General features: G+C 36.5%; 5 protein-coding genes across 9 annotated transcripts in view; 3 read left to right on the top strand and 2 right to left on the bottom strand.

The window, feature by feature from the left end:
* The first annotated feature begins 4,127 nt into the window (after nt 1–4,127).
* LOC107040954 (bifunctional methylenetetrahydrofolate dehydrogenase/cyclohydrolase, mitochondrial) lies at nt 4,128–8,146 on the top strand. Its single transcript, XM_015261283.1, has 3 exons — nt 4,128–4,561; nt 5,969–6,522; nt 7,779–8,146. The coding sequence occupies exons 1-3, from the start codon at nt 4,491–4,493 to the stop codon at nt 8,129–8,131; spliced, it is 978 nt and encodes a 325-aa protein (XP_015116769.1). The 5' UTR covers nt 4,128–4,490; the 3' UTR covers nt 8,132–8,146.
* Nucleotides 8,147–8,163: 17 nt separating this feature from the next.
* Nucleotides 8,164–12,773, top strand: LOC107040952 (glyoxylate reductase/hydroxypyruvate reductase). Of its 4 annotated transcripts, XM_015261282.1 has the most exons (6): nt 8,471–8,594; nt 8,674–8,711; nt 9,029–9,125; nt 9,792–10,112; nt 11,423–11,880; nt 12,510–12,773. In XM_015261282.1, exons 3-6 carry the CDS (start codon nt 9,055–9,057, stop codon nt 12,635–12,637), a joined length of 978 nt encoding a protein of 325 aa, XP_015116768.1. In that variant the 5' UTR covers nt 8,471–8,594; nt 8,674–8,711; nt 9,029–9,054; the 3' UTR covers nt 12,638–12,773. The 4 variants fall into 4 exon arrangements, with proteins under 4 accessions (XP_015116765.1, XP_015116768.1, XP_015116767.1 ...); XM_015261279.2 differs by having other exon boundaries at nt 8,164–8,711; nt 8,834–9,125; XM_015261281.1 differs by lacking the exon at nt 9,029–9,125 and having other exon boundaries at nt 8,551–8,594.
* Nucleotides 12,774–13,795: 1,022 nt separating this feature from the next.
* Nucleotides 13,796–19,028, top strand: LOC107040947 (ubiquitin carboxyl-terminal hydrolase MINDY-3 homolog). Its single transcript, XM_015261272.1, has 5 exons — nt 13,796–14,169; nt 15,502–15,838; nt 16,849–17,117; nt 17,453–17,750; nt 18,025–19,028. The coding sequence occupies exons 1-5, from the start codon at nt 14,067–14,069 to the stop codon at nt 18,329–18,331; spliced, it is 1,314 nt and encodes a 437-aa protein (XP_015116758.1). The 5' UTR covers nt 13,796–14,066; the 3' UTR covers nt 18,332–19,028.
* On the bottom strand, nt 19,009–24,404 carry LOC107040946 (acidic mammalian chitinase). The gene is made up of 5 exons (XM_015261271.1): nt 24,175–24,404; nt 23,700–23,927; nt 22,783–23,264; nt 20,017–20,525; nt 19,009–19,914 (listed from the first exon to the last, which is right to left on the bottom strand). Exons 1-5 carry the CDS (start codon nt 24,231–24,233, stop codon nt 19,768–19,770), a joined length of 1,425 nt encoding a protein of 474 aa, XP_015116757.1. The 5' UTR covers nt 24,234–24,404; the 3' UTR covers nt 19,009–19,767.
* Nucleotides 24,405–24,872: 468 nt separating this feature from the next.
* LOC107040932 (cytochrome b561) overlaps nt 24,873–27,811 on the bottom strand; it is a 3,835-nt gene continuing 896 nt past the window's right edge. For both annotated transcript variants that reach the window (XM_015261250.1, XM_015261251.1), the window contains 4 exons: nt 26,827–27,054; nt 25,707–25,915; nt 25,285–25,442; nt 24,873–25,195 (listed from right to left, as the gene is read on the bottom strand). In XM_015261250.1, coding sequence (XP_015116736.1) covers nt 25,030–25,195; nt 25,285–25,442; nt 25,707–25,915; nt 26,827–27,054 — 761 coding nt within the window. In that variant the 3' untranslated portion in view covers nt 24,873–25,029. The remainder of the gene's footprint in view (nt 25,196–25,284; nt 25,443–25,706; nt 25,916–26,826; nt 27,055–27,811) is intronic.

Raw genomic sequence — 27,811 nt, 5'->3', positions numbered from 1 at the left:
AAGAATCATAAATGCCGAAACGGGTTCACTCCGATCTGCACTGGCACTTACTCTGGTTGCGGTTGTAAATCTACCAAATTTAGAAATCGTTCTGGCATGACGAACAAGGGAAAGTAATTTGGTGGACGCAAGCAGGCATACATTCATTTAATGCGTTAACCATTGGAAGTGCAGAATGTATAATTGAAGCTAGAATAAAACAAGCGATTGGTTGCATATCAAGATGCAAAATTCACGGAGAGAAACATTCAATAAAAATTACGTATCTTTTCCGTAATTCCGGAGTGAAATGTGGCTGTAGGAAATTTTACGGAATTGTCATGGAATTTTTCCAGAGCGTTCCGTAATTTTTTTCTGAATCTCATGTGAAAAATTACGATACCGTCACTTAAATTTTCTGAGTCGATTCCGTAATCGGTGAGCAAATTGTGAGTTCCGTAATTTTTACTGAATATTTCTCTCCGTGAAGAAAAAGTCAAATTCAAAATGTCAGTCAGTCGTGTGACCTCAATCCTTTCATGGAAATATTTGTTCCTCCACTTCATAACATCAAAAACTAATGATGTGAGTGTTGAGTAATGATTGTACCAAATCATAAAATTTTCGAATAATTATCTCGTCATTCGAAAATATTGCAAATATTCGAGACCTCCTTTGTCTTCAAGTGGGACTTGTCCCGTCAAGATAAAAAAAAGGTTTATTATTTAACATGGAGTTCACCATAACTTACCCCCCCCCCTTACCTACTCTATTCTATGCATGAGAGGATAAGATGTGGACTGTATAAATACCGGATAGTTTACCGCAAACTACTGCAGTTTCCACCAATTCTTGAATCTCAGCAGATCATTCTTTCACTTTTTGATAATGAAGATATACATCGTTTTCTTGCTAATATGCGCTGTAATGGGCTTCATGGCAGAAGGTAAAATATACTAAGTTTTTTCCATTCAAAAATTTCATAAGAGAAAAAAGTAACTTTTCCCTTTTCCGCACATTGTCATGAAATAGTACATTACATGCCCGAGCCTTGGAAAACAGATCACCGTCCCCCACGTACAAGATAGCCTACCGAGCCGAAAGCGAGGCGGAGGAGACGAGGGGTGGGCGTGGTGAGGTGGCGTGATGGGGGTTAAACTAACTACTCTTGGGGGCGAACCAATGAGATCAAGGGAAACCCAGTGATCGCATTGGTTGACCCCTATCATTGGTTCGCTCCCAGTGATTTCATTGGCTAGCCCCCAAGAGTAGTTAGTTTAGGGCCCATTTGGTGGCTCTCACATCTATGTTGCAATCGCGAATAGATAACTATATAAACATTCCGGCTGTAAGGTAGCGCTTCACGCTTCCTACTACCTGCGCACTCGTGAAAATTCAGATCCAATCAATTAGCCCCTCATGTATAGATATTCCAAATTTTTATTTTTTTCCTCATTGAAGTAGTTTTGAAGAAAATTGCGAGCTAATAAAAAACATTTGCTAGTTAGTACTTTTTTTAAAATAAATTTTTGGAAAATCACCTCTGAAAAAAAGGCGTTAGCCAAAAAAAACATTCATATCTTGTCTGACATCTCTGCTACAAACTCTGGTCATCAACTCTGATTTTCAGTTGAAATTGGAATTGTCAATTTACACAATAATAGGAGTGCATTGACGATTTTTTCTTAACTCGCAAAAATCTTCAAACAATTTGCTACCGATTGGTGATAAAATTTTTTGGAAATAATGAAATAGGGGGGATAACGCCTTTTTTTTCAGGGGTGATTTTTCAAAAATTTATTTCAAAAAAAGTACTAACTATCAAATGTTTTTTATTAGCTCGCAATTTTCTTCAAAACTACTTCAATGAGGAAAAAAATAAAAATTTTGAATATCTGTACATGAGGGGCTAATTGATCGGATGTGAAAATTCCGTTTCGCTCGTCTTAAGTATATCCCAAAATCAACGAATTTTAGCTTTTATCCTTAAATAAAAATGTTGAAATACTTTTTATTTACAGATTTTCAATGGTCCAATTTATTCAGCAAGTTTGCTAGGAGAACTTCGACATCAAGGGTTAAGCAACGTCCCAGGCAGCCAAAATCCGCTCTACTGACGTTCTACCGTCGACAGGGACCGATGGGTTGCTGTCGTGCCACCGTCGACAGCAACAGCATCGAAAGATCGGCAGTACATCGTCAGTAGTAAGAGGATTAATTATAAGGGTCGGGGGTTTATGGGGCGCAGTAATACACGTAAAGGATAGTACCTCTATTCTACATGCAAAAGGCGTATGCGGGTTCCAGGTAGAACCCTTTGCCAATGATACACTTTTTTATTTTTCCTCATAATCATCCCATCGACAGTGTTGGCTGACTGGGGTCTTTCGAACGAGATTCTGCAAATAATTACTTTTTTTCGTGAGAAGGCCCGGTAAAAAAAAATATTAAGGCCAATCGCACTCATTTTCCCTTATTTGTATCAAATAAATTTGCAATTTCATGCAACAATATTTATGTTATATGGCTTCCTCAATAATCCTGCTGTGAAAATGGACGTTGAAATATAGATGCGTTATTTTTTTTTCTCAAAAATTTTGGGTGAATTATTTCATCTCAAGAGCTATCAAATGCATAGACCTAAAATTTGATATAGGAATGTTCCTTGACAGTCCTAACTAGAAACCAAAGTTTTAAAATGCTTCCCTGACTTTTACCCATGTCATAGTGCGCAAAAGTGAACTCCGAGCAAAAAATACAAAAACGACGATATCTCGGAAAATTTCAATGGCATGGTACCCATATTTTATTGGATCTAGATAAATGGCATGAAAACGCACATTTGGAAAGAAAAGAAAATGAAATCGGACAAATAGTTTTTGAGATATTGACCACAAGATTTCGTTTATTCAGCATCCCAAACTTTTTTACCATGAAACCTAAAATCATACTAAGTTTCAAGTTTCTATCTCGATTATTTTTCAAGTTTTCGTGCGAACAAGCAATTTCAAGGAAAAAATGAAAAAACGAGAATAAAACTACATTGCTCAGGGAGTAATGGTATTTTTTCAATCCAATTAAATGGGTATCATTGTGACCAGTATTTTGAAAAAAGAATCCAATCGGTCCAGGTGATATCGGCAAAAAACTATTATCGAAGAATCGCTATATCTCAGGAACCACTTAACCGATCGAGCTGAAATTTAGCATAAATTTGAGTCTCAGTAGTACCAATTAGCAGCCAGAGTTTCAGCGTGTTTCCCTCAATAATTCTCGAGTTATGGGGACAGTTCTGAACATACAGACATTTCGTTAAAAATTTAAAAAAACAGAAAGTGAATTGATATTATATCATATTAATAATAAATTGTAATAATAAATTACGTAATAATAAATTGAAGTGATTCACCCTGTGAGCAGAATGATTTTTTTTCAAATTTATTGTTTCAATTCATCATTTAAATCGACTATAACTCTGATAACATTGAACCATTTTTCCAAGTTTTTCCATTTACTATTTAAATTTTCACAAAAAAATTGCTTTACCCAAACATATAGTTATCAACAATCGATAGAAATGTTTTCATACTTTAGGATGGTACATATTAGAGTGATCTAACTTATCGATGTTCCATTCACGGCAAAAAAATTATCAAGTTTTTACTACACAAGATCTATGCGCGTGCTGATCTATTCATTTGTTGAAATGAAGAAATGGAATTCATTAAATTTCATTTTCTCATGAATACCTTATAAATATTGATAATGAATCAAAGAGAATTCGACTAATGATTGAAGTGAATAGCGAAGTAGAGTAAAAGAATCTATAAAGAATTTTTCATTTTCAATTAATTATCTTCAATTTTTTTAAATAATCGGTCTCCATAAAAGGACAGAATTTATTAATTTCACCGATGATATATATACATGTGAAATATATATATTATATATATATATATGACGTGAAAAAAAAATTTACCACTGAAGAATTTGAAAATGCCGCGTGTTTTTTTTGTGAATAACTTCGTGTCACATATTGACCAATCAGAATTAAGGATTAGCGGTCAGGCAGTTTCGAGATATTTCGATATAAAACAACTTCACGTTTCTTTCATCTTTAGTAAAATAGGAAACGATAAAATAACGGAGACTCTTATAAACAGATGAAAAATTTGCCATAAACAGAGATTTCGTCAGTTGCATAAAGTCGACCTCCCACGACCGATAACGTATCAGGTTGAGGAGAAAAATGAGAGCACGAATGATTTAGAAAGTTCAATCACCGCGTTTGCTCCGGATGAAACAAGTTCCGAACGCTCTTAAAAAAACTTCAATTTCTTTTGCCCATTTTTTTGTAATCCAGCGAGTACCCGTGCGGTGTCAGACACACGCATCAAGTAACAATCGATAGCTCGGTATATGCACCCGCAGTTTCGTCTAGTGCATTGACACCGCGTGTCTCATTAATTTCTGCCAGAAATTTTGATGTTATTTTTACTGAAAAAGAGAGAATGATTGTTCTGAAAATTTGGAGGGCTTGTGCATCGCAGTCATCCCGAAAAATTCACACAACAACATCTCAGTGAGTATGAACACGTGCTATTCAGCTAACCAACGCAGAATTTCAACGCGCATGGGCGGAAGCGATCACTTCGCGCAGAAACTTCACTTTTTTTGAATTGCATTGATAATTCGATCTAATGAACAAGACAATTTCCGTTGGGAAACTCAATGACAAGATATAGACGTGCAAAAAATGATTTTTGCTTCCGAATGGAAAGTTTGTAATCGTTCAAATTCAAGTTTTGGATTTTTTGTGTTATAATATCGACCCAGTATGACTCAAAAAGTCTCGTCCTTACGTGTGTATGTGTGTACGTATGTAGCAAAGCTTTTCTTCAATTGTTCGCTAATGAATGGATGGAATTGAATCTTTTTTTAAAATGTAGGTACTGTCGAGCCCTGTCGATCACCATTAATTGAAATTTAATTCATCGACAATTTTTTTATTTTAGATTTTTTTTAGAAAATCGGTTATCCCACGATAATTCAAGACAATGTTCTAAACTGATTGAATGATGGCTTAAAAACTTCTTTGGGAGTCCGTTTGACCGAGTTCGAAGATGAAGGCATAGCAATAATCGTTATTGTGATTCATTTGAAAATTTGGAAAAATTTCGTATTTTTTGAAAATCAGAATTCCGGGGGTATCGTTGAATATCATGCTTTAAATCAATTCAATCATAGCTTAAAATGTTTGTTTTAATACCATTCAGTTGACGTTAAAAGATGATTGCGATAGCTATGTTGGTTGATTTGATTTTTGTGATGATTGTTGAACTTTCGAATTTTTCATGAATTTCCCTAAAAGTGCATTGTCTGATGAATTCTTCAAATGCGATGTTTCAAATTCATTCAAGTATGTATAAATAAAATTTTTCTATTCTCATTTTATCGCAAGGAACTGTAAAAACACAATCGGTTGTAGGGGAGGTTGGGGGTAAAACGGACACTTGACTTTTTTTCTAATGTTAATGTCGGGTTGAAATGTTGATAAAATTTAATAATTTTTTTCATTGCAAAGAACAATTTTTTCCGTTTGTGATGAGCCTAAGCTGAGCTCAATTGATAAATTTGTTTCTGAGTTATGAGTAATAAAAACAAAAGTTTAAAGTGTCCATTTTACCCCACTCTCCCCTATAGAAGAAGGGGATAATAAGAGAAATGATGATGGTAGCATTCAATTAAGTTGAAAATCTGACAAAATTAGTTGAAAAGAAATTTTATTCAACTTAAGAAGATGAAATAAACAATGAATTATACATGATAAAAGAAAATTATGTGCAAAATAACCATTTGGAAGCATATTCCTAATTTATGAGCAAAAATAACTACACTAGATGCCATAAATAAGCAATTTCCCACTTGTTCTCTCTTAATTTAAGGGGAAAACTGTGTCTGACATTTAAAAATGCTGGTTGTTCATCAGATGCGAGGCGGTGGTCATCAGCGGCAAACAAATAGCAAAGGATATAAAGGATGAATTGAAGACAATCGTCGACTCCTGGGTGGCGTCAGGACGCAAAATCCCCCGACTCTCCGCGATACTCGTGGGCAATGACCCGGCGAGTGAAGTTTACATCGGGCGAAAAGTGAAAGCGGCAAATTCTATTGGAATTCGCGCTGAGACAATTCTTCTGAATGCCGATATCAAGGAGGAGGAGTTGATACGAAAGATAAAAAGTCTCAATGAGGATCCGGATGTCGATGGGGTTCTCGTCCAACTGCCACTGCCCGGGGGATTGAACGAGAAAATCGCCTGCGAAACGGTTTGTCCGAGCAAAGATGTGGATGGATTTCATTCCGAGAATTTGGGACTTTTGAGCACTGATAGCGAGGGATTTGTGCCCGCTACGGCTCTAGCTGTCAGGGAACTGATACTGAGGTCAGGGGTGAAAACCTTGGGACGTAATGCCGTTGTCATTGGACGCTCTAAGCACGTGGGACTGCCCACGGCACTTTTGCTTCATGCTAATGGAAAAGGTTTTAATTAGTCACTTAATTTTTGTTTTTTATTTGTTTATCTGACAACTTGGGTTTTTGGAGATTAATTTTCAGAAAATTCAATACAAATACGATGAAATTTGCAGGTAGAAATCCGGTAAAACGTTTGAAGTCGATTTTGACTATTGGTCAGTTTTCAATGAATATCTCGAAATCTGAGGCAGACAGCAAAATTTTTATTGAAACCTTGTTTGAGATTGATGCTAAAAATTTAGGCGGGTTGGGGAAAAGTGATTCGGAAAAGGTGTGAAAATTAAGAACACGCGATTTATTAAAAAACCACTGGTGATTTACTTTATTTGTAGTGTAAACCATGCGTCTAGAAATTTTATAAGGGTACACTGTTCGTTGAATTGTCTCAATTTAAATTCGATAATTGTCTCTACACTGCACTTGATAATTCACTTGATTATAGTCCCAAAGTGAATTGATAATTGACTCGAAATTAATAGATGATTGACTCGAATAGAGACGCTACTAGGAGCGTTAACTCAGTATCTCACGGTGATGTACTCGATAGAGCGATTGCGACAATACTCGACTGTACAGAGATAGAGACGATACGATACTGTGGTTAGAGTGACTCTCTCGGTGTCTAGAACGATACTACTACTGACTTTTTCGGCGATTTTCTTCGTAGCTGACCGTGACCCGAAGGGTCCCGAAGTTTCTCGAGATTTTCGTTGAGCCCGGTGACCGTTTGACTAGTTTGAATAGCTGAGTTTCAAACAAACCTTTTTTGTAGGGCGAATTGAGCGCTACGAAAAAGGTCATTATGGTAAATATATTAATAGATGATTGACTCTAATAGAGACGCGACTAGGAGCGTTAACTCAGTATCTCACGGTGATGTACTCGATAGAGCGATTGCGACAATACTCGACTGTACAGAGATAGAGACGATACGATACTGTGGTTAGAGTGACTCTCTCGGTGTCTAGAACGATACTACTGACTTTTTCGGCGATTTTCTTCGTAGCTGACCGTGACCCGAAGGGTCCCGAAGTTTCTCGAGATTTTCGTTGAGCCCGGTGACCGTTTGACTAGTTTGAATAGCTGAGTTTCAAACGAACCTTTTTTGTAGGGCGAATTGAGCGCTATGAAAAAGGTAATTATGGAAATTTCGCCGTCTTTCTTAGATTCGGAGATATTCCCCAAAAACGAAGCTGAGAGCCAAGTCGACTTGAGTCGTTTTACCGCTTCGCTACTGAATTGCGTCGTATAAAAATTTTTAGGTGACACTAGAGCTCTTGACATGACGACAACAATTTGTCACATTCACACACCTCGAGCTGAGCTGATAAAATTTGCTAGCTTAGCGGATGTATTGGTGTCAGCAACAGGCGTCCCCGGCCTCGTCACCAAGGAGATGGTGAAGCCAGGAGCTTGCGTCATTGACGTGGGAATTACTAGGGTGAATACTCCGGATGGGAAGACGAAAATCGTTGGAGATGTTGATTACGAGGAAGTGAGGAAAATCGCTGGGTTCATCACACCCGTCCCCGGGGGTGTGGGACCCATGACTGTTGCCATGTTAATGAAGAATACTCTGTGGGCTGCGGAGAAGAATCTTAAGAATAAAAAATAATTTTTCACAGCTGTATTTTTCTTTCTGAAAATGAATTTATTTGCAGAAAATCTTCTGAAATTTGTCCTTCATTAAATAATAAGGGCCCGTTTTTGTCGGAATTTTTCTAAAAAAAACTACATTTTTGCGTAAAAAAATAATAGTTTCCTTTTAATTTCTGTGCTGTTGGGGGGAGTGACCAATCAGCTGTCATGTCTCTGTTGTATATCCACTATTTTCCTAGAATAAGTTTCCTAAAAGTGCCATTCTTCTCCAAGCGTCCACCAAATATTTCCAAGACCTTTGTTCCGAATATTCCGAAGACCTTTTGTTAATAACTTTATTACATTTTATTACTTCAATCCTCCAGACGCCGCGACCCCGACAAATCGTTTTATCATCCTTTTCTTATCTCTCTGTACCCCAACTTGATCATAATTATTCCAACAGTACAGAGTAACATCTATTCAGGGAGATATCCAAAGTATTCAAACAGTACTTGTATTTTAGTCTATAAATAAAAATTTCGTGTTTAAGTTGAAGTTATTATTTTCTTCAATCAGGAATCCAACATATCACGGTAGAACATCTGCTTCGATTCGTAAGTAATTCATAAACAAATAACAACACCAAAACGGTCAAAAACTTATTGTAGATATACATTTTAAAAATTTTTTTTTTCAACAAACTTTTTTGTCTGGATATTTGGAATTCGCCTTCCAGTTTATTTGAGTACACAGAGCACGGAGGGTGTCCGTTTATGTACGTAGAGGTTAGGGGCCTGATAAAAGATAAAAAATGTGGGGTTTTTACTAGAGCTCATCACCATGTTGCTCAACACAGTCCGACACTTGTCTTTGAAATCTCGAGTTTTTCACACTGTCGAGGGCTCATGGACTAAATCGCATTTGTTTAAAGGGATTCTTAAGGTGTTCCATTCAACAATGGAAAGACCGAAGATACTGATAACTCGTAGCGATGTACCACAGGCTGGGATCGATCTTTTGAGCAAGACGTGAGTGAGAAAAGTATTTTTTTTATCAAAGAAATCAGTAGCGAAGTGGTAGAACGGTGCAAGTTAATTTTCACTGTTGGCCAGTTTTCACAGAATATCTCGAAATCTAATGGAGATGGCAAAATTTTTGTTATAAACTTTTTTGTAGAGCCAATTGAGAGCTACAACAAAGGTAATTACGGAAATTTCGCTATCTCCCTTAGATTCGGAAATATTCCTCAAAAACTCAACTGGGAGATAAGTCGACTTAAGGCCCTGTGTACTATCTATCGAACGTCATCTCGATGTTTTTTTTTCATCTTTCGTCATTTGAAATTGTCAATTGAGTCCTGCATCATGCAGAAGTTTTCAAAAATTATGAATGAATAATCAAAAAAAAGTAGAAGAAATTCTTAATTTTCTTAATTTTTATGCTCTTAGCAGTTTAGGCTCATTACAAAGGGAAAGAAATGTTCTTTGCATTGAAAAAAAACTATTGAATTTCATCAACATTTCAAGCTGTTATTAATATTTGAAAAAAAGTCAAAAGTGTCCATTTTACCCCAACCTCCCCTACAGTATATTTAAAGGGTGAGTGGAAAGGAAAGGAGGGGGTGGTTGTCTTGATATTAACTACTTCAGCCACCGTCGTCCATTATATTACATTGAATTTACCATTTTTTACAGGTGTGACGTCAAAATATGGGACAAAACAGAGCCGATCCCAAGAGCAGACCTCCTCTCGATGATTCGTGGGGTCGATGGAGTGTTTTGTCTCTTAACTGACAAAATTGATGAGGAAATTCTCTCAGCGGCTGGGCCACAGCTGAAGGCAGTGGCAACCATGTCCGTGGGGTACGATCACTTGGACTTGAAAGCCCTGAAGGCCCACAACATCCGAGTGGGCTACACCCCAGGAGTTCTGACTGATGCGACATCGGAATTAGCTGTCGCCTTGCTATTGGCCACTTCCCGGAGGATCTGCGAGTCTGCACAGGCCTTGAGAGCGTGAGAAACTTCTCTTCAAATCATAATTGACCTTTCTCTCTTCTCAATTGTTAATGTTGGCGGAGAGTGAGGCAAAATGAAACAGCCGGAAAACAACTGTTTGACGCAATTCAAATAGAACATCTACAACCCGACAAAATTACAAACATTTCATCAAGATAAAATCATTCATTTTCAATATAATCAGCAACATACAAACGTCATTTTCGTACGAATATAAATCAACTCATCGCATGAAACATCTAAAACAAAACAAGATTAGCCACATTTCGAACAAAATTATCACTTGTAATACCACAAGAGCTTCAAAATTATCGGGTATTTTCCGATAGGTTCGTTGCAAACAAATGAAGGAGTCAAGTGTCTCAGGTTAAAAAATCACGAGTGCGAAGCACGAGTGATTTTTCCTGAAAAACTTGACGATTTCGTTTGTATGCAGGGAACCTTGAGGAAAATGCCCGATTAATTTTGAAGCTCGTGTGGTATTCAGGGGATTATTTTTCCAATCCAAATGTCGAGCAATATAATTGGACCATGAGACGAAACTCACAATTGAGAAACGAAAATTGTATAATTAACTCAACAGCATTCAATGTGTGTGTCAGCACTCAATGTGTAGTTTCTCTCATCACAAAAACTGTTAAATTGATTCCAAATTGTCTTCTTCGTTTTCTCCGTATTGACGGGAATATTCCCCTTTACTTTTTCATCAATGGTTTTTAGGGAATGAACTCCGAATCTACTCATTTCGAATAAAAATCCTCGGATTACCACAATTGAATGCAATCTGTCAGTTTGACGAGGCGTTAATTCGACTGCATGATGTTTTGTTTTTTATATAGCAACTACCAGAGAAAATTATCAAAAAATTATCAGTTGAAAACCCTGTAGCTTGTACCACGTGATGTCAAATGGGCCAATTATATTGCCCGATATTTGGGTTGGAAAAATAATCAATTGAAGTCACGAATTAAAAAAAAACAATTTTTATCATTAATTTTTTCATTTTCCTCCTAGGAGAAAAAAAATCAATTCCCATTTTCTGAAGAAAAACTTCAAACAAAATTCCACATGAAAAAAATTGGTACGGAAAATTAATCTCAGTGAGAATAATCATCCGAGAATGGATTGACGGGGAAAAATTTCCGGGATTTTCGGAATTTTTCAACGGGGGAAAAAAACCCGGCCGAAAATTCTACAAAAGAGAAATTCCTCGGGGAAAAAATTCCGGGAATTTGTGAAAGGGGAAAAAAACTGCGGCCACTGTTTTATTTTCCCCACTCTCTCCTACCTAATTGCGTAATTTTCAGGGGAAAATGGACCTCCTGGTCTCCCTCCTTCATGTGTGGTCCAGGTCTCGCGAATTCGACAGTTGGAATAGTCGGTCTAGGGAGAATTGGATTCAGAGTCGCTGAATATCTGAAATCATTTCGACTATCTCGAATTCTCTACACTAGCAGAACTGAAAAGCCAGAGGCTATGGTGTTCGGTGGTCAACATAGGGCTCTGGACACCCTGTTAGCTGAAAGTGACTTTGTGATTGCAACGATTGCTCTGACTTCAGAAACCAGGGAGATGTTCAATAAAAGTGCCTTCAGCAAAATGAAGAAGACTGCGATTTTTATTAATGTCAGTAGAGGGGAAATTGTGGATCAGCCAGCGTTAATAGATGCCCTGAAGAATGGGACAATCAGAGCTGCTGGACTTGATGTCATGACCCCTGAACCCATTCCACTGGATCACGAGCTGTTGAAGCTTGATAATTGTGGTAAAATAATTATATTCATTGAAAATACATTGACAAATCACTGAAAATACGGGGTGTCCCAAATTGAAAGTCACAGTAAAATATCTTGGCAAGAGATAGGGTGACCAGGCCGAAATTCGACTTTCGTGATAGGATCTAAAATAAAAGAATCACCTAAACGGGGATGTGATGGCTTCCATACCTTCAAGAATGTTTTAATTAGCAGTTTTTTTCTGTTTGAAGTGAAAATAACAAAACAAAGACTAATTAAATTGAGAAAATGTTGAATGTAGCCGAAGCCCCCAATTTCTGGACGACTGGCTCATATTTTTTTTATTCATTAAATGTTGATCAATAGAAGAAAATAACTGATCACATGATTATACACAAGGGATATTATGGAGAGGTGAAATAATTAATAAAATTTTCATTTTATTTGTGGAATATTCATATATATTCATATACGGACATCTATGGAATTTTTATACGCAATTCGTGTATAAAATTTCTATACGATTTTTTCATACGTGTACCACTTGCCAATAAGATATTTAACTGTGACTTTTAATTTGGGACACCTTGTATATTCTGGATAATTAATATAATAGATTTTGTAGCAATCAACAATTTTATTAAAATATTTTTTTCAGTACTGGTACCTCATATCGGAAGTGCAGCACTCGAAGCCAGAGAAAAAATGTCGATAATAACTGCTGAGAATATTCTGGCTGTTCTCGAGGGAAAACCGGAGAAAATGCCAGCCCCTCTGCAGCTTTAGTGTCCTTTTTATGAAATGATGATAAAAAATCATTCCTGAAATACTAAAACGCATTGTATTGTCCCTCCACTACTTTTGTGAGTCTTTTGTAAAAGAATATTATTTAATTATATACATGAATGAATTTAATAATTAATTGGGAAAATTTCCGCATTATTTATTCCAACTTTACACAATGTGTGACGTCACTAAAAACTGGTGTCAATGGTGTCTTCAAGGAACTTCCGCAGTGAGTAGATGGGAGTAAAAGAAAATGGACTGCAGAGCTGAAATTTTGAGAATATATTCTTTCAGTGATTACAAATATCCTCCCGAAGTCCCAAAACGCTGAACCACGTAGATTGTTGAGAAGAAAATATGAAAAATATGTCATCAATACAGTCTTATGACACCGCACGTATGAAAAAATTCAATTGAAAACCTAGCGAATGCATTAGAAAATTCTATTGGATTTCTATTGAACTTTCTATTAGTTTTTGGCCGATTTTATAGACATGTTTAATAGAAAATATTTAATGGAAAAAGTCAACAGAATTCGATTTTTCTATATAACTTACTCCATTGAGATATTTTCTGTAAAATTCGCTCGACTCAAACTTTCCAAGTTTTTTTGTATGATTTTCTTGATAAGAAGAGAAGAAAAATAGGACGAAAAAAACTTAGAAAATTTGAGCCGAGGAAATTCTATAGAAAATATCTCAAGAGAATAAGTTATGTAGAAAAATCGAATTCTATTGACTTTTTCTGTTGAATATTTTCTATTAAACATGTCAAAACTAATAGAAAATTCGATAAAAATCCAATAGAATTTTTTAACGAAATCGTTAGGTTTTTCTATTGAATTTGTTCGAGCGTGTAAAACTTTAGGTCAACTGAATGAAACTATTCGTGTACTATTTCAAAGGGTATTTGTTGCTATAGATCGCAAAAATCAAGGGAATTAGAATTTAAAAAATGACGACGCATATCGATTTCACTAGTTATTAAAGAAAGAAGAGGTTCCAAACCGTTCTTGAGATGTTAGAAATGAAATTCAAGCACCCCCAACACCCCCTTCCCGACCGATCTCAACATAAGGGCGAGTTTCCACCGTTTGAACCCCTGAAATTGTCTGCAAATCCCCCAACAAGAATTTTAAGGTTAAATCGACTCGCCCGTTTGTTATTTATCCAGTCCACGCACAATTGTGTTCCCATTATCCCCCGACAAATGATGTTTTAGTGGACAATAGACGTTGAAAAGATACTCTGAGGGCTGGGAAAGCCTTCCGAGGGGCTCTGAGGTGTGAAAATCACTGGGGGAATTTTATTTCGTGGATCTCTGAGGTGTCTCGGGAGTATGACAAGTGGTGAGTGGGTTTGGGGTTATTAGCGGTGGATTTTTCGGTGTCTTCGGGGTGTTCTGAGGAGTTGAGGTGTCTCTGGAGATCATGGAGCAGCAGGGGAGTCTGCAGGAGGGTGTCGTGAAGGATGTTAGGACGCTTTTGTGGGGAAATTGCCCGAAGGACGATGTTTTCCAGAGATGGGCGCAAGGTGAGAGCCTCGGGGTTGGGGTCTGGGCGGATTCTCCTGGTGGTCGTGGGGGGGAATGTTTTTTCAATTTTTTTTGGGCAATTTTTTAATTTTTTCGAAGGGGTTTCAAGAGATCCTCAGGATTTTAGAAAATGTTGGGGTTTTTTGAGAAAAGGGTAGGGGATCCGGAGATTATCTGGGGAACGAGTGGGTCCAGAAGGAAATTTCATAAGATATTTTTCATTGGAAATTAAATTCCCTACAAAAAAGGTTCTATCACATTTTCTTCTAAATCCAGTCGTTGGCGAGATATTCGCAAAAATAAACATTGCGATAAAACGAAAAATCAAATTCTTATTAAAAAATTATTTACTTTGTTTATTTAGTGGAAAATATTGTCTAAAAACTCATCATTGAAAAGGCAATAAATTATGGAGAATTCAAGATTTAGGGGGGATATCAGAGAATAAACAATTTCACTTCATGATTAATTAATGAGAATGACACATTCGACAATTTTCTTTTGCTAAGAACGATGAATTAATGAATGAAAAATAATACTGGACCGTGAATATCGTCGAATGCTGAATTGCATAGATTTATTAAATTAATAAATTAATCAATACGCGATAATTATACATATAGTACATAAAAAATAGGGAAGGGAGCCTTCGTAATTGATAATTACCGTTAAGTAAATGATTAATTATCCACTGAGTTATTTAAATAAATGAAACATGCTATTTCATGTTTTCAACCAGTGTCCAATCCTAGAATTCAATATTTTAATTCTCCTCGCAGTTTATTTATTCAATTCTCATGTACATTACCTTTATTTTCATATTATTCGAGCTATTGATTAATTAATTAACTTTTTGGGTTCATTATTTGAACATTCAGTAGTTAGAAGGTCTATTTCACATTCAGAGACTGAAATACAAAATTTCTCTCGCATTTTATTAATTGTTTTTGGAATTGTCATGATGAGAAAATTGTTAAATTAGGTTAATATTACTGAAGATGCATTTATGGATTATTCACCTTGAAATGAGGGGTTTTACATTTTTTGTTCAGTGACTCAATTAAAAAATTCTAAAATTGATTGAATTCGATGAAAAATCGACATTTCATTTTTATTTTGATGTTCAAAGGATCAATTCATATATTTGGAATGGAAATAAAGGAAGCAGACCAAAATTATTGCCTGGAGAAAATTTTTGACATTCTAGGGAAAAATAATGTCTTCTTTTTTCACTCAACAATGGGAGTGTTCTCTTAAAAACGTTAGAAAACTATTAAGAAAAGACATTAGATTCAATATTAATGATTTTTAATTGTTCATTGATGGACTAGGCTTTCAATTCTCGCAAGACGAGCCAACAGCCCTCGTCCAGGTGGAGGGAGGCCCCTGTGCAGTAATAGCACCTGTTCAAGCCTTCATCCTCAAGGATCTGCTGCTGGAGGGGCCTCCGGACACCTGGAAGAACGTGACCACTGAGAAACAGGATCGTTTACTCGTCAGAGCTGCCATCGAGATAATCGCTCAGGCAGCAGACCCAATACATCCAACTTACTCTTTGATTCATCTTGACACTGACAGCAGTGGAGATAATCCAATGGCTAATGGAGAAGTATCGACTGAGGAGGCACAGCCCTTGTTTACTTCAGATTATTTTCACTCCAGGCTCAGGTAAAACCCAGGAATATCAAATCTCTCTGTATTATAAAAATCCAAATCGACTTCTGGTGATGCAAATTTGGTACTCGAGAGTAAGTCTCCGAAATTAAGGGTCACAAAGGTCATGAGGGTCAGAATAAGGGTGATGAGGGTCAAAATCAGGGCCATGAGAGTCAGAATAAGGGTCACAAGAGTCAAAATAAGGATAACGAGGGTCAGAATAAGGGTCACGAGGGTCTGAATAAGGGTCCACATATGGGCCACAAGACTCACATTAAGGGTCGCAAGATGTAAGGTCACAAGGGACAGATTAAGGGTCTACATAAGTATCACAAAGATCAGATTAAGGGTCACAACGGTCAAAGTAAGGGTCGCACTAGGAGGCATAGGGTCAAAAATTAAGGGCCAGAAACTAAGGGTCACCAGGGTTAAAATCAGATTCACGAGGGTTATAATGAGGGTTAGATTAAGGATCCAAATTAGGGTCACAAGGGTCAAATTAAGGATCACAAAGGTCAGATTAAGGGTCCAAAGAAGGATCATGGGGGTCATCGACTTTTGGTGATGAAATTTTGGTGCTCGAAATTAAGACTCCGATATTAAGGGTCAAATAAGGGTCACGAGGGTCAAAATAAGGATCATGGGGGTCACATAGGGGTTGGCGAGCGGAGCGAGCAGAGGACGTAGCCCCCTAGTAAATGTCTAAAATCGTCTCCAATAATTACTGTGATTAAACAAACAAAAATTTTTTTCAGAATTTTTAAAATGAAGATTCAGTGATTAACTCAATTCACTTCATTTCTTAAACATTGTCATAATTTCAAGTATTTTTGTAGATTTTTTAACCCGTTTGTTAATTAATTGATGACTTTTCTGGTTTATCTCCAGACGAAAATTAAAATCTTTGGATTCAAACCTTGAAAAAAAAATTAATTTCCATAAATTTTAAAAACTAACGATTCATCAGATTGAAATGAGGGAATTTTTTTATTAATTAACCATTTTGTTGGATTTTTTTTCAGAATATTTTCAACAATTTCCCTCGACGAAGTTGAAAAATACCTAGCCCAGAGGATAGAATCCCTCAAGGAGCCATTCGGTGTGCTACTCCTGCTTTATACAGTCGTTTGTACCAAAGGAATCAACGGAATGAGAAGTGAAATGTCAGATCCCACTGAACCAGTGATAGATTCGATTTATGGGTATGGGAGTCAGAGTCTCATTAATCTGATGCTCACGGGGAGAGCTGTCAGTCACGTCTGGGATCATGATCAAGATATTGGTGGATTACGTGAGTTAAAATAAACAATAATAAAACATTGTAAGATAGTCTTTATAAAAAATGTTCGAAAATTCTGAAATTTAAAATTCAAAGTTCATTACATTATTTCAAATATGGAATTTATCTTAAAAATTGGAATTATTATGAACTGAAAAAATATAAATATAAATATAAATTTCTAAAAAAAAAATATATATTCACAATAAACAAAATTAATGACAACTATTCGAATTTTCATTTTAAAAATCACTTTTATTCCCACAACAATATTGAAATGATGTTGAGGAATTGTCAAAGTCATTAATGATTTATCAATTGATCCAAGTTTTTTCGATTTTGTACAGAATTACGAGGAATTGACAAGCAAAATACTGTTGGTTTTCTGGCACTGCTGGAGCACCTGCGTTACTGCGAAGTTGGAGCATTCCTCAAGTCCCCATCGCACCCTGTCTGGGTGCTGGGGTCAGAGACACATCTCACAGTCCTCTTTTCAACAGATCGAAGACTGGTGACTCCAGAGACACCAGCGGAATATGCCCGAAGAGTCTTCAAAAAATACGACCCCGAGGGCAACAATTTCATACCTGCTAATCTCCTCCAGGACGTTCTCGCTGACCTGGAACTTGTTGCTGATGATGAATAGTGAGTTTTAGTGATATAAAATTATCAACGACAATTAATAATGAATTTTATTGTGATTAAAAGGAATTGATAGTAAAAAAAAACATATTGAAAAAAATTATGCACTCATTTCGTGAATACCTTGAAAATGGCCGGGTTCAGAAAGAAATGTCATAAACATTATTTGTGGGAAATTAAATTTTCTACGAAAAATGTCTGAACACATTTTCCGCTAAACTCAGTCGTTTTCGAGATATTTGCAAAAAAAATTGATTCATTTTGGTTTTTTTTGTAGTGTTGATATAATGAAGAAGAAACTGGACAACGAATCCTTAGGGATAATTCTCTTGGCTTCATTTATGGACGAATTCTTCCCGGAGGAACCCCGAACGTGTCCAGACACCTTCACCCTGTATCATTACAATGGTTTACCTCGTTCAAACCCAGATAATCGTGTGCGTTATCACACTGGTGATGCTGTGCTGCTGGAGTGCACAGTAAAGTGCATTTTGGACAGCAACCCCATGCTCACAGTTCTACAGACCAAGTGGCCAAGCATCGAGGTGCAGTGGGACATTGGCAGAACACCAAGTCTGAATTGATCGGTCTATTAATTCAGGAAATTTTATCGTTCGTTTATGACTGATTATTCACATTTTTTTACATGTCTTGATGAATGTAGGATTATCTGCGTGATGAGTGGGTTTAGGAGGAACTTTCATAAGACATCTTTCGTTGGAAATTTAATTTTCTACAAAAAATGTTTTATCACATTTTCTTCTGAACCCAGTCGTTTTTGAGATATCCGCAGAAATAAACATTGCGAAATTCATAAATTCACTTGATCAAACAAAAAATCAAATTCTTATTAAAAAATTATTTTCTTTGTTTATTTAGTGAAGAATATTTTCTAAAAACTATAGAAGAAATATTCTTGTCAATGAAAAGGCAATAAATTACGGATAATTCAATATTTAGGGGGGATAACAGTGGGTAAACAATTTTACTCCATGATTAATTAATAAAAATGACACATTGGACAACTTTCTTTTGCTAAGAACGATGAAATAATGAATGAAAAATAATAATGAACTGTGAATATCGTCGAATGCTTAATTGCATAGATTTATTAAATTAATAAATTAATAAATACATGATAATTATACATATAGTACATAAAGAATAGAAAAAATAGGAAAGGGAGCCTTCGTAATTGATAATTATCGTTAAGTAAATGATTAATTATTCACTGAGTTATTTAAATAAATGAGACATGCTATTTCATGTTTTCAACCAGTGTCCAATCGTAGATTTCAATATTTTTATTCTCCTCGGAGTTTATTTATTCAATTCTCGTGTACATTACCTTTATTTTCATATTATTCGAGGTATTGATTAATTAATTAACTTTTTGGTTTCATTATTTGAACATTTAGTGCTTAATTCAGTAGTTAGAGGGTTTATTGCACATTCAGATACTGAAAAGTGAGAATTCTCTCGCATTTTGTTAATTGTTTTTGGAATTGTCATGATGAGAAAATTATTAAATTAGTTTAATATTACTGAAGATGCGTTTTGTTGGATTATTCACCTTGGAATGAGGGGTCTCACTTTTTTTGTTGAGTAAAAAGAATATCTGGACATTCAAAACACATTTCTGTTGATTTTTCAATTTTTCAAAGTGAAAACTCAATTTAAAAATTGTAAAATGGATTAAATTCGATGAAAAATCGACATTTCCTTTTCATTTCGTTGTTTAAAGGACCAATTCATATTTTCGAAATGGAAATAAAAGAAGTAAACCAAAATTATTGACTCAAGAAAATTTTTGACATTCTAAGGAAAAATAATGTCTTCTTTTTTCACTCAACAATGGAATTAATCTCTTAAAATATTACTGAGCTATTAAACAACATATGCAACAATCGTATACATATTACCTACAGAAAGACTCTGGTAACATCCGGCAAAAGCTCTCTGTCATTCACCTAAAACTTTAACAATCAATAATACCTAAATTTCAAATTGTCTAAAGACCTCACAATCCCCGAGAACTCATTAAATTATTGGCTACAACTCGCGTCAGTGGGAATGTTTCATTTTCGTAACAGGTGCCATTCCAGTCGTCAGTGTTTAAGGAAAGGATCATAGCACCCCTGAATCCATTCGATTTTATCCACTCCACCTGAAATGACAAGTTTGAAACAACTTCAGAATGAAATTCCCCCCCAAATTCATCACGACTCATCATTCGGAGAATTATATCAGAAGAGTAAAATGACATCACCTTCTCCATGACGCTGACTTGGTCATCGAAGCTGACCCATTCCTGTCCCCCATAGACATAAGGAGTCCTGCTGTCCTCATCAAAGACCTTAGAGCCCCCCTTCCGGATGAATTCGCAGACCTCCCAATATCTGACGAACCCCAGTTCCCCCAGGTGTCCGAACCCCTTGGCAGGTGCCATGATCCCATGGTTATTCTCGTTATCCAGCAGAAACGAGTGCCCATACGTGGGAATGCCCACCACGATCTTCTCCCTGGGCATCCCCTTGGAAACCCAGTAGAAAGCCGAGTAATTAACGTTCAGGGTCGCGGAGTAGCCTCCATCCAGGGGATTAGAGTACAGAGGGGCGTTCAGTCCAGTCACCGGAAGGTACCATACGTAGTAATGGTAATCATAAGACATCAGGTTTACGAAGTCCACGTGTTCTGCAATCTGAGGGACGTTGTAGCTCTCGTCGATTATTGCTGATGGGGCACCGACCGCTGCTGAGAGGATCAATTGTCTTCCACCTGTTCCAAGATGATTATTGATGAGGAATTTGGGCGGATCAATTAATGACATTGCTTCAGTGAGATTTGCCTCGGATTCTATTCATGTAACAGTTCAGCCAAAAATAAGAAATGAGATAACTTTTTTTTCATTTCGTTAGCACAGTGGATAGCCATGTGTGTAAACGGCTCAGAATTGAAACTTAAGGGTCGTGAGTTCAAACCTGATCTCCGGCGGTTTTTCGCATTTTCTCAAATTGATATTACATACATTTCTCTGAAAAATGAGAAATAAAATAACGTTTTTTCATGTTGTCTGTCCAGTGAATAGCCATGTGTGTAAAGGTTGAGAATGGAAACCCAAGGGTCGTGAGTTCAAACCTGACCTCCGGCGGTTTTTCGCATTTTCTCAAATTGATATTACATACATTTCTCCTAAAAATGAGAAATAAAATAACGTTTTTTCATTTTGTCTGTCCAGTGGATAGCCATGTGTGGAAAGGCTCAGAATAGAAACTTAAGGGTCGTGAGTTTAAACCTGATCTCCGCCATTTTTTCGCATTCTCTCAAATTGATATTACATACATTTCTCCTAAAAATGAGAAATAAAATAAGTTTTTTCATTTAGTCAGTCCAATGGATAGCCATGGGTGTAAAAACTCAAAATGGAAACCTGAGGGTCGTGATATTACATACAAATTGATATTACATACATTTCTCTTAAAAATGAGAAATAAAATAACGTTTTTTCATGTTGTCTGTCCAGTGGATAGCCATGTGTGTAAAGGTTGAGAATGGAAACTTAAGGGTCGTGAGTTCAAACCTGATCTCCGGCGGTTTTTCGCATTTTCTCAAATTGATATTACATACATTTCTCTGAAAAATGAGAAATAAAATAACGTTTTTTCATGTTGTCTGTCCAGTGGATAGCCATGTGTGTAAAGGTTGAGAATGGAAACTTAAGGGTCGTGAGTTCAAACCTGACCTCCGGCGGTTTTTCGCATTTTCTCAAATTGATATTACATACATTTCTCTGAAAAATGAGAAATAAAATAACGTTTTTTCATGTTGTCTGTCCAGTGAATAGCCATGTGTGTAAAGGTTGAGAATGGAAACCCAAGGGTCGTGAGTTCAAACCTGACCTCCGGCGGTTTTTCGCATTTTCTCAAATTGATATTACATACATTTCTCCTAAAAATGAGAAATAAAATAACGTTTTTTCATTTTGTCTGTCCAGTGGATAGCCATGTGTGGAAAGGCTCAGAATAGAAACTTAAGGGTCGTGAGTTTAAACCTGATCTCCGCCATTTTTTCGCATTCTCTCAAATTGATATTACATACATTTCTCCTAAAAATGAGAAATAAAATAAGTTTTTTCATTTAGTCAGTCCAATGGATAGCCATGGGTGTAAAAACTCAAAATGGAAACCTGAGGGTCGTGATATTACATACAAATTGATATTACATACATTTCTCTTAAAAATGAGAAATAAAATAACGTTTTTTCATGTTGTCTGTCCAGTGGATAGCCATGTGTGTAAAGGTTGAGAATGGAAACTTAAGGGTCGTGAGTTCAAACCTGATCTCCGGCGGTTTTTCGCATTTTCTCAAATTGATATTACATACATTTCTCCTAAAAATGAGAAATAAAATAACGTTTTTTCATTTTGTCTGTCCAGTGGATAGCCATGTGTGGAAAGGCTCAGAATAGAAACTTAAGGGTCGTGAGTTCAAACCTGATCTCCGGCATTTTTTCGCATTTTCTCAAATTGATATTACATACATTTCTCCTAAAAATGAGAAATAAAATAACGTTTTTTCATGTTGTCTGTCCAGTGAATAGCCATGTGTGTAAAGGTTGATAATGGAAACCTAAGGGTCGTGAGTTCAAACCTGATCTCCGGCATTTTTTCGCATTTTCTCAAATTGATATTACACACATTTCTCCTAAATATAAGAAATAAAATGACGTTTTTTTTATTTTGTCAGTCCAGTGAATAGCCATGTGTGTAAAAGCTCAGGATGAAAACCTGAAAATGTTCAAATCCAGCGGTTTTTGGCATTTTTCTCGGATTGAATTCATGTGACATTTTAACCAAAGATAAGAAAGGAAATAACGTTTATCTTTCACAGCTCGTCGTTTTCCAACAAAAAGATTTTAACAATTGTGGCTTGATATTTTTATTTTTTCACAAACCTATGCAACACAGCAATAAATGTTCCTTCTGGAAATAAAACAAAACAATTAAAAACCAATGAACGTCAACAAATCACTTACTTCTGTCAAAAGCTCTCCTCATCTCTTGTAAAAGCTGCACGAAGTAAATTCTCTCTCGTTCCTTGCCCCCCAGCCACGCCGGGAACTCCCAGTCGACATCCAGACCATCTAAATTGAACATTTTCGTGATGTTTAGGACTGAATTGATGAAAACTTTTCGACTCGCGTGGGTCTTCACCATCTCCGGAAAACCAGAGTCTATCTCGTTGATACCCCCAGCTGATATCATCGTCTTCAACTTTGGAAATTTCTTCTTCAGGGCGGAAACATCGGTGTAGATGCTGGGGAAGGGACCTGGGAATAATTTGCTATTCACCACGCTCGCAAAACCCACGATAATATGCGTACAAATACGAGGGTCAAGGTCCGACGGACCGAGATCTCCCGACGTGTTCAGGAATCTCGGTAATGTGTAGTAGCAGACGACGAGCGGGTCAGAGGGGCTGTGGGGTGAGGGCGGGACTGAGTCAAGGGTTGAGTTCCTGGGAAAAAGATCATTATTTCAGATTTTTTTTGAAGCAAAGACAATTTTTCATCAAATCATTTTCTTCCCTGTTAGATTTTGTTGAATATCTTGAGAAAGAGGAGATTTTGGAAAAAAAATCATGGAACGTTTTTTGTGCAGAATGCAATTTCCAACGAAAAAAGTTTTATGAAATTTTTTTCTAAACCCACGCATTACCGAGATAATGAAAAAAATCAAGATCATCCACGTCGAATTCAAGTAGAAATCGTCTCTTATAATTCTGCAAATATCTTCTTAACGAGTGGGTTTAGAAAAAAATGTCATAAGCCACTATTATAGGGAATTGAATTCCCTACAAAAAGTATTTTATGACATTTTTCACTAAGCCCACTCATTATTGAGATAATCGACGTTTTAATTTTAAAAAAATCGAAATACGTAAAATTTCTACCTGTCAACATTTTGGTTTTCCTTCGCCGATTCGGCGTACATCCTAGCCCTGCGTGGCCACGCAAAAGTCTCGGCATTCTCAATCCTCAATCTCTCCCTAATTTCCCCCTGTTCACCTCTGCCTAAAACCCCCTGGACGTCGATCCAAACCCCAGCAATGATGAATAAAAACCCGATAATCAGGAGTGGCAGAGTCAGACACACGATCCTGCTGCACCTCGAGTGCTTTCTGGAACATTTATCCACATCTATCTTTCATCATCTCCTCTAATTATAGATTATAATCAATACAATCTGCTGAAGGTCAGTAGAGCCTCAGGAGATACGAGAACATTACTTTCCCTCTAGAATAATTTTATCTTTGCAAAGACAATAAAATTTATCTCTCTTATCACTACTTCATGAACTGCAATGATTAATCTGTTAATTATGTTAATTATTTATTATTATTATTATTCAAATATGAAATTACTTACGGAATGACAGTATTCAATAACTCGTATTTCGCTTGGGGTATTGGTATTTGGTTAACCATTGATTATTCATTTAAAATAAATGAAACCCCTAGAATTTTTGGGATCAATTGAATTGATGGGATTTAATTATCGATAATGACACTTTGTTGTTTTTCTGGGGGGCGTGGAGATGTGATTGCAGGGGTCAATAATGAGCGATCAAAACACTGGAGTCATGACGCTCATGACGTGTGACATCTTGAAGGTTGGATTAGAGTGGGTATGGGGTGGGGGTACGAAAATTCCCACGCTAATAAAGAAATCGAAATGGTACATTTCCAAACTTTCACGTACGTCCGAAATGATTGAGATATAATTAAAGAGAGGTGGAAATATATCATTGAAATTTCCTATTGAAAAGGGTATTTTATTCAACAGAATTGTCTATTGAATTTTTTAATATATTAAAAATGGACTGGAGGGCCTTCCAAAAGACCTGAACTGACCTGAACTGAATGCAATTGGATTTAGAACGCTAACTCCTGTAGTTTTCTAAAAATGGTTTTAAAAAAAGTTTTGTTCTATACAGTGTTGTATAGTTGATTTGAAGAGTCAAATGAAATTTATTAATCGAGTTCAGTCTTTCTGGCCCTTGCGGAGTCCATACATTTATTTCAGGGGCCATTTTGCCCCAATGTCTAAAGGCGCGAAGAAAAAAATCACAGTTCAAGATATATTTTATTGATACAAGCACCAGGTTCCACTTTCATTGTACTTAAATAATACTGACAATATTCAAGCAATAAATAATGGGAATTCCCCAATGCGCACCACAGGTATTCAACATTTATAAATTTATGATTATTGAGATGATATTCACTGAGATTGTCCAGTGAGAAGAACCTCGTCCTCGGGACGAGGCAGTCTCCTGTACCTCTCTTGGGACACCAGGTACAGGACGAGACCCGCGAAAATGATGAAGGAGAGTCCAATGACATTTATAAAGATTCCCTCGGACGTGAAGTCCGAATATTTGTCTGATCTGAAAAAAAAGGATTCATCATCACAATTCTTCGACTTCTTCTTTGAAAAGTCGTTTTACATGATTTTATCATCTACTTTGAAAATTACCCCAGAGCAAAAATCGCCTTCTCGTTCAGGCCAATAAGGCAGGATGCAATGACCCCGACGAATCCAGCAGTTCCGAAGTACGCGTGGATGGGCAAATATGCAGCACGAAGTGGTGCTTGGATTCCAGGGTAGAGAAAAGAGACTAGACCAGCGAGCCACTAGAAAAATAAAAAAATAATTAAGAGGCCTCGACGGAGAAAAAGTACTGAAAAGTGGGAAAACCATGGCAGCATGAATGCTCGGCCAAAAGGAGATGAAAAAAACTGAATCTGTAAAATAAACAAATTTTTAAAGCTATCATTCAGATTTTTCCATCCCCTTTTGGCTAAGAATTTACGACTCAAGGTTCCCAAAGGCCTCCTCTTGGAACAAAGAATAAATGAGGGGAAATATTGTGTGCGATCTTTCAATTCATTCGTCACCTGACAACCGAACAGAATGACACTAGTGAGCCCCACCCAGCTGTGCAATGTGTACAGATTCGGTATTGGAGGTTTTGAATAGTTGTGCATGTCGAAGACAGCAACAAGAGCAATTATCGTCAAAAATAATGTGAAGACCATCATTCCCCCGTGTAAGAGCTTCAGCCGACGTTTTCGGACGTTCCTCTGGATTCTGTAGATCAACATTCCTGAAAAAAAAAATTGAATTGCAGGGGACGGAAGAGAGCTTGCATATGGAGCTTAGTTGTCCCCAGTTTCCTTATAGACCTTTTCATTCTGAGAGTCAGTAGATTTTCGGACACTTTTACCGGATTTACATATCAATCATCATTTTTGAGGGTTCGAATGGATATCATCTTAAATGTCAATGTTCATCAGCATTTCTCATTATTTTTCTGAAGACTTCAGTTTGATGAACGGAATGATATTTCTTTATTAATGTTATTATATAAATCTCTCTATATTATAAAAATTCAAATTGACTTCTAGTCATAAAAATTTGGTATTCGAAATTAAGACTGCGAAATTAAAGGACATGTGGGTCAAAAACTGGGTCACCAGAGTCAAAATAAGGGTCACGAGGGTTATAATGAGGGTCAGATTACGGAGGAGGGTCACAAGGGTCAAAATAAAGGTCTCAATATCTTTCCATATGGTAAAAATCCAAATTGACTTTTAGTGATAAAAATTTGGTGCTCGAAATTAAGACTCCACAATTAAGGGCCAAAATAAGGGTCACGAGGGTCAGAATTGTAATGTGTGAGGAGTTTAGACGTAAGAAAACGAAACGGGCCTTAACTTTAGATAGCGGATATGACGTATACTGTTTGGGGAAAAACCCTTCCTGTATAGACTTTTGTAATTGATAGCACGTCATTTTAGAGAGTAAAAATAAATCTACTCTAATCATATTAATAATCAACATATCACGACTAATAATCAGTCTCATCGCCCTCGCTCCTTTGTTACAAGAATAAGCGTAGCTTCCTAGTAAATAAATAATAAATATATGAAAAATTCATGCGAATTCCCAGAAATTCATTGAGTTGACATAAGTAAATCAAGATAATTGACTAATTAATGAGCTGTTGGATTCTACCATTAGCATAAAGGAAGACGAGGCCAACAGTCATCAAGAACGGATGCCAATTGAACTGCAGTTTAACATCAGAGGACCAGGCGAATCCCCCACGAAAGTGAGTGATCCAAACGAATACGAGAACAATCAGAGCTCCACCAATTGCTTCCGTCACCGAGAAGAGGAATCTGAAGCCCTCGAGACGTTGGGGAGGCGTTGGCTCACCTATCTGATCCATATTTTCAGAATCTGAAAGCAAAATAATTCAATTAATTTCCAATTATTCATCTCGGAATTTATTGGTCAGTTTTCAATGAATATCTCGGAATCTGAGGCAGATAGTAAAATTTTTGTTGAAATCTTTTTTATAAAGCGGATCGAGATCTACAAAAAAGGTTGACACGAAAATTTTGGTATCTCCTTTAGATTCGAGGATTTTCTTTAAAAACTCAGCTAAGAGGTAAGTCGGCAGAAATTTTTGGGCTCAAGTTTTCCAAGTTTTTTCCGCTGAATTTTTATTCACTTCTCATGATAAAATTCAAGGAAAAGAAGTTTAAAAATTCGTATTTATAAATTACCTCACGAATAATTCCGAGTGAAAACACGCAAGTGAAGATGACAATTTTTAATAGAATTGACACAAAAAGTACATCAAATTTTCCAATTGAATTCTAATAAAATTAAGGATAATCGCGCGGGGAGGAAATGTAGGAGGTGAGGCGGAGGGGTTTCTATTGTTTTCCTGCAGAAAACCAATCGCTGAACAAAAAAATTTTTCCCATTCGGATTCAAAATTCAGGCAATATTAAGGAGTATCTCCGGTTAAAAAATATTTTTGTAGCTAATCAAATTTATTTGTATCTGTTCCACGCATTAAATGGTTTTCAAATTGTATTTTTTTTAATAAATGAAAAAATATTAATCCATGCGAAAGAGTGGCAACATCGTCGGTATTTTTTTTTTCACCAGGAGCTGGTACCACTGGCTCGAGGGAGCTCCAATCACA

Source organism: Diachasma alloeum, unplaced genomic scaffold, assembly GCF_001412515.2.
Source record: "Diachasma alloeum isolate Michigan unplaced genomic scaffold, Dall2.0 Dall_scaffold_00349, whole genome shotgun sequence".
NCBI lineage: Eukaryota > Metazoa > Arthropoda > Insecta > Hymenoptera > Braconidae > Diachasma > Diachasma alloeum.
The sequence above is the reverse complement of the archived record's forward strand: the minus strand, read 5'-3'. Positions and strand labels throughout refer to the sequence as shown.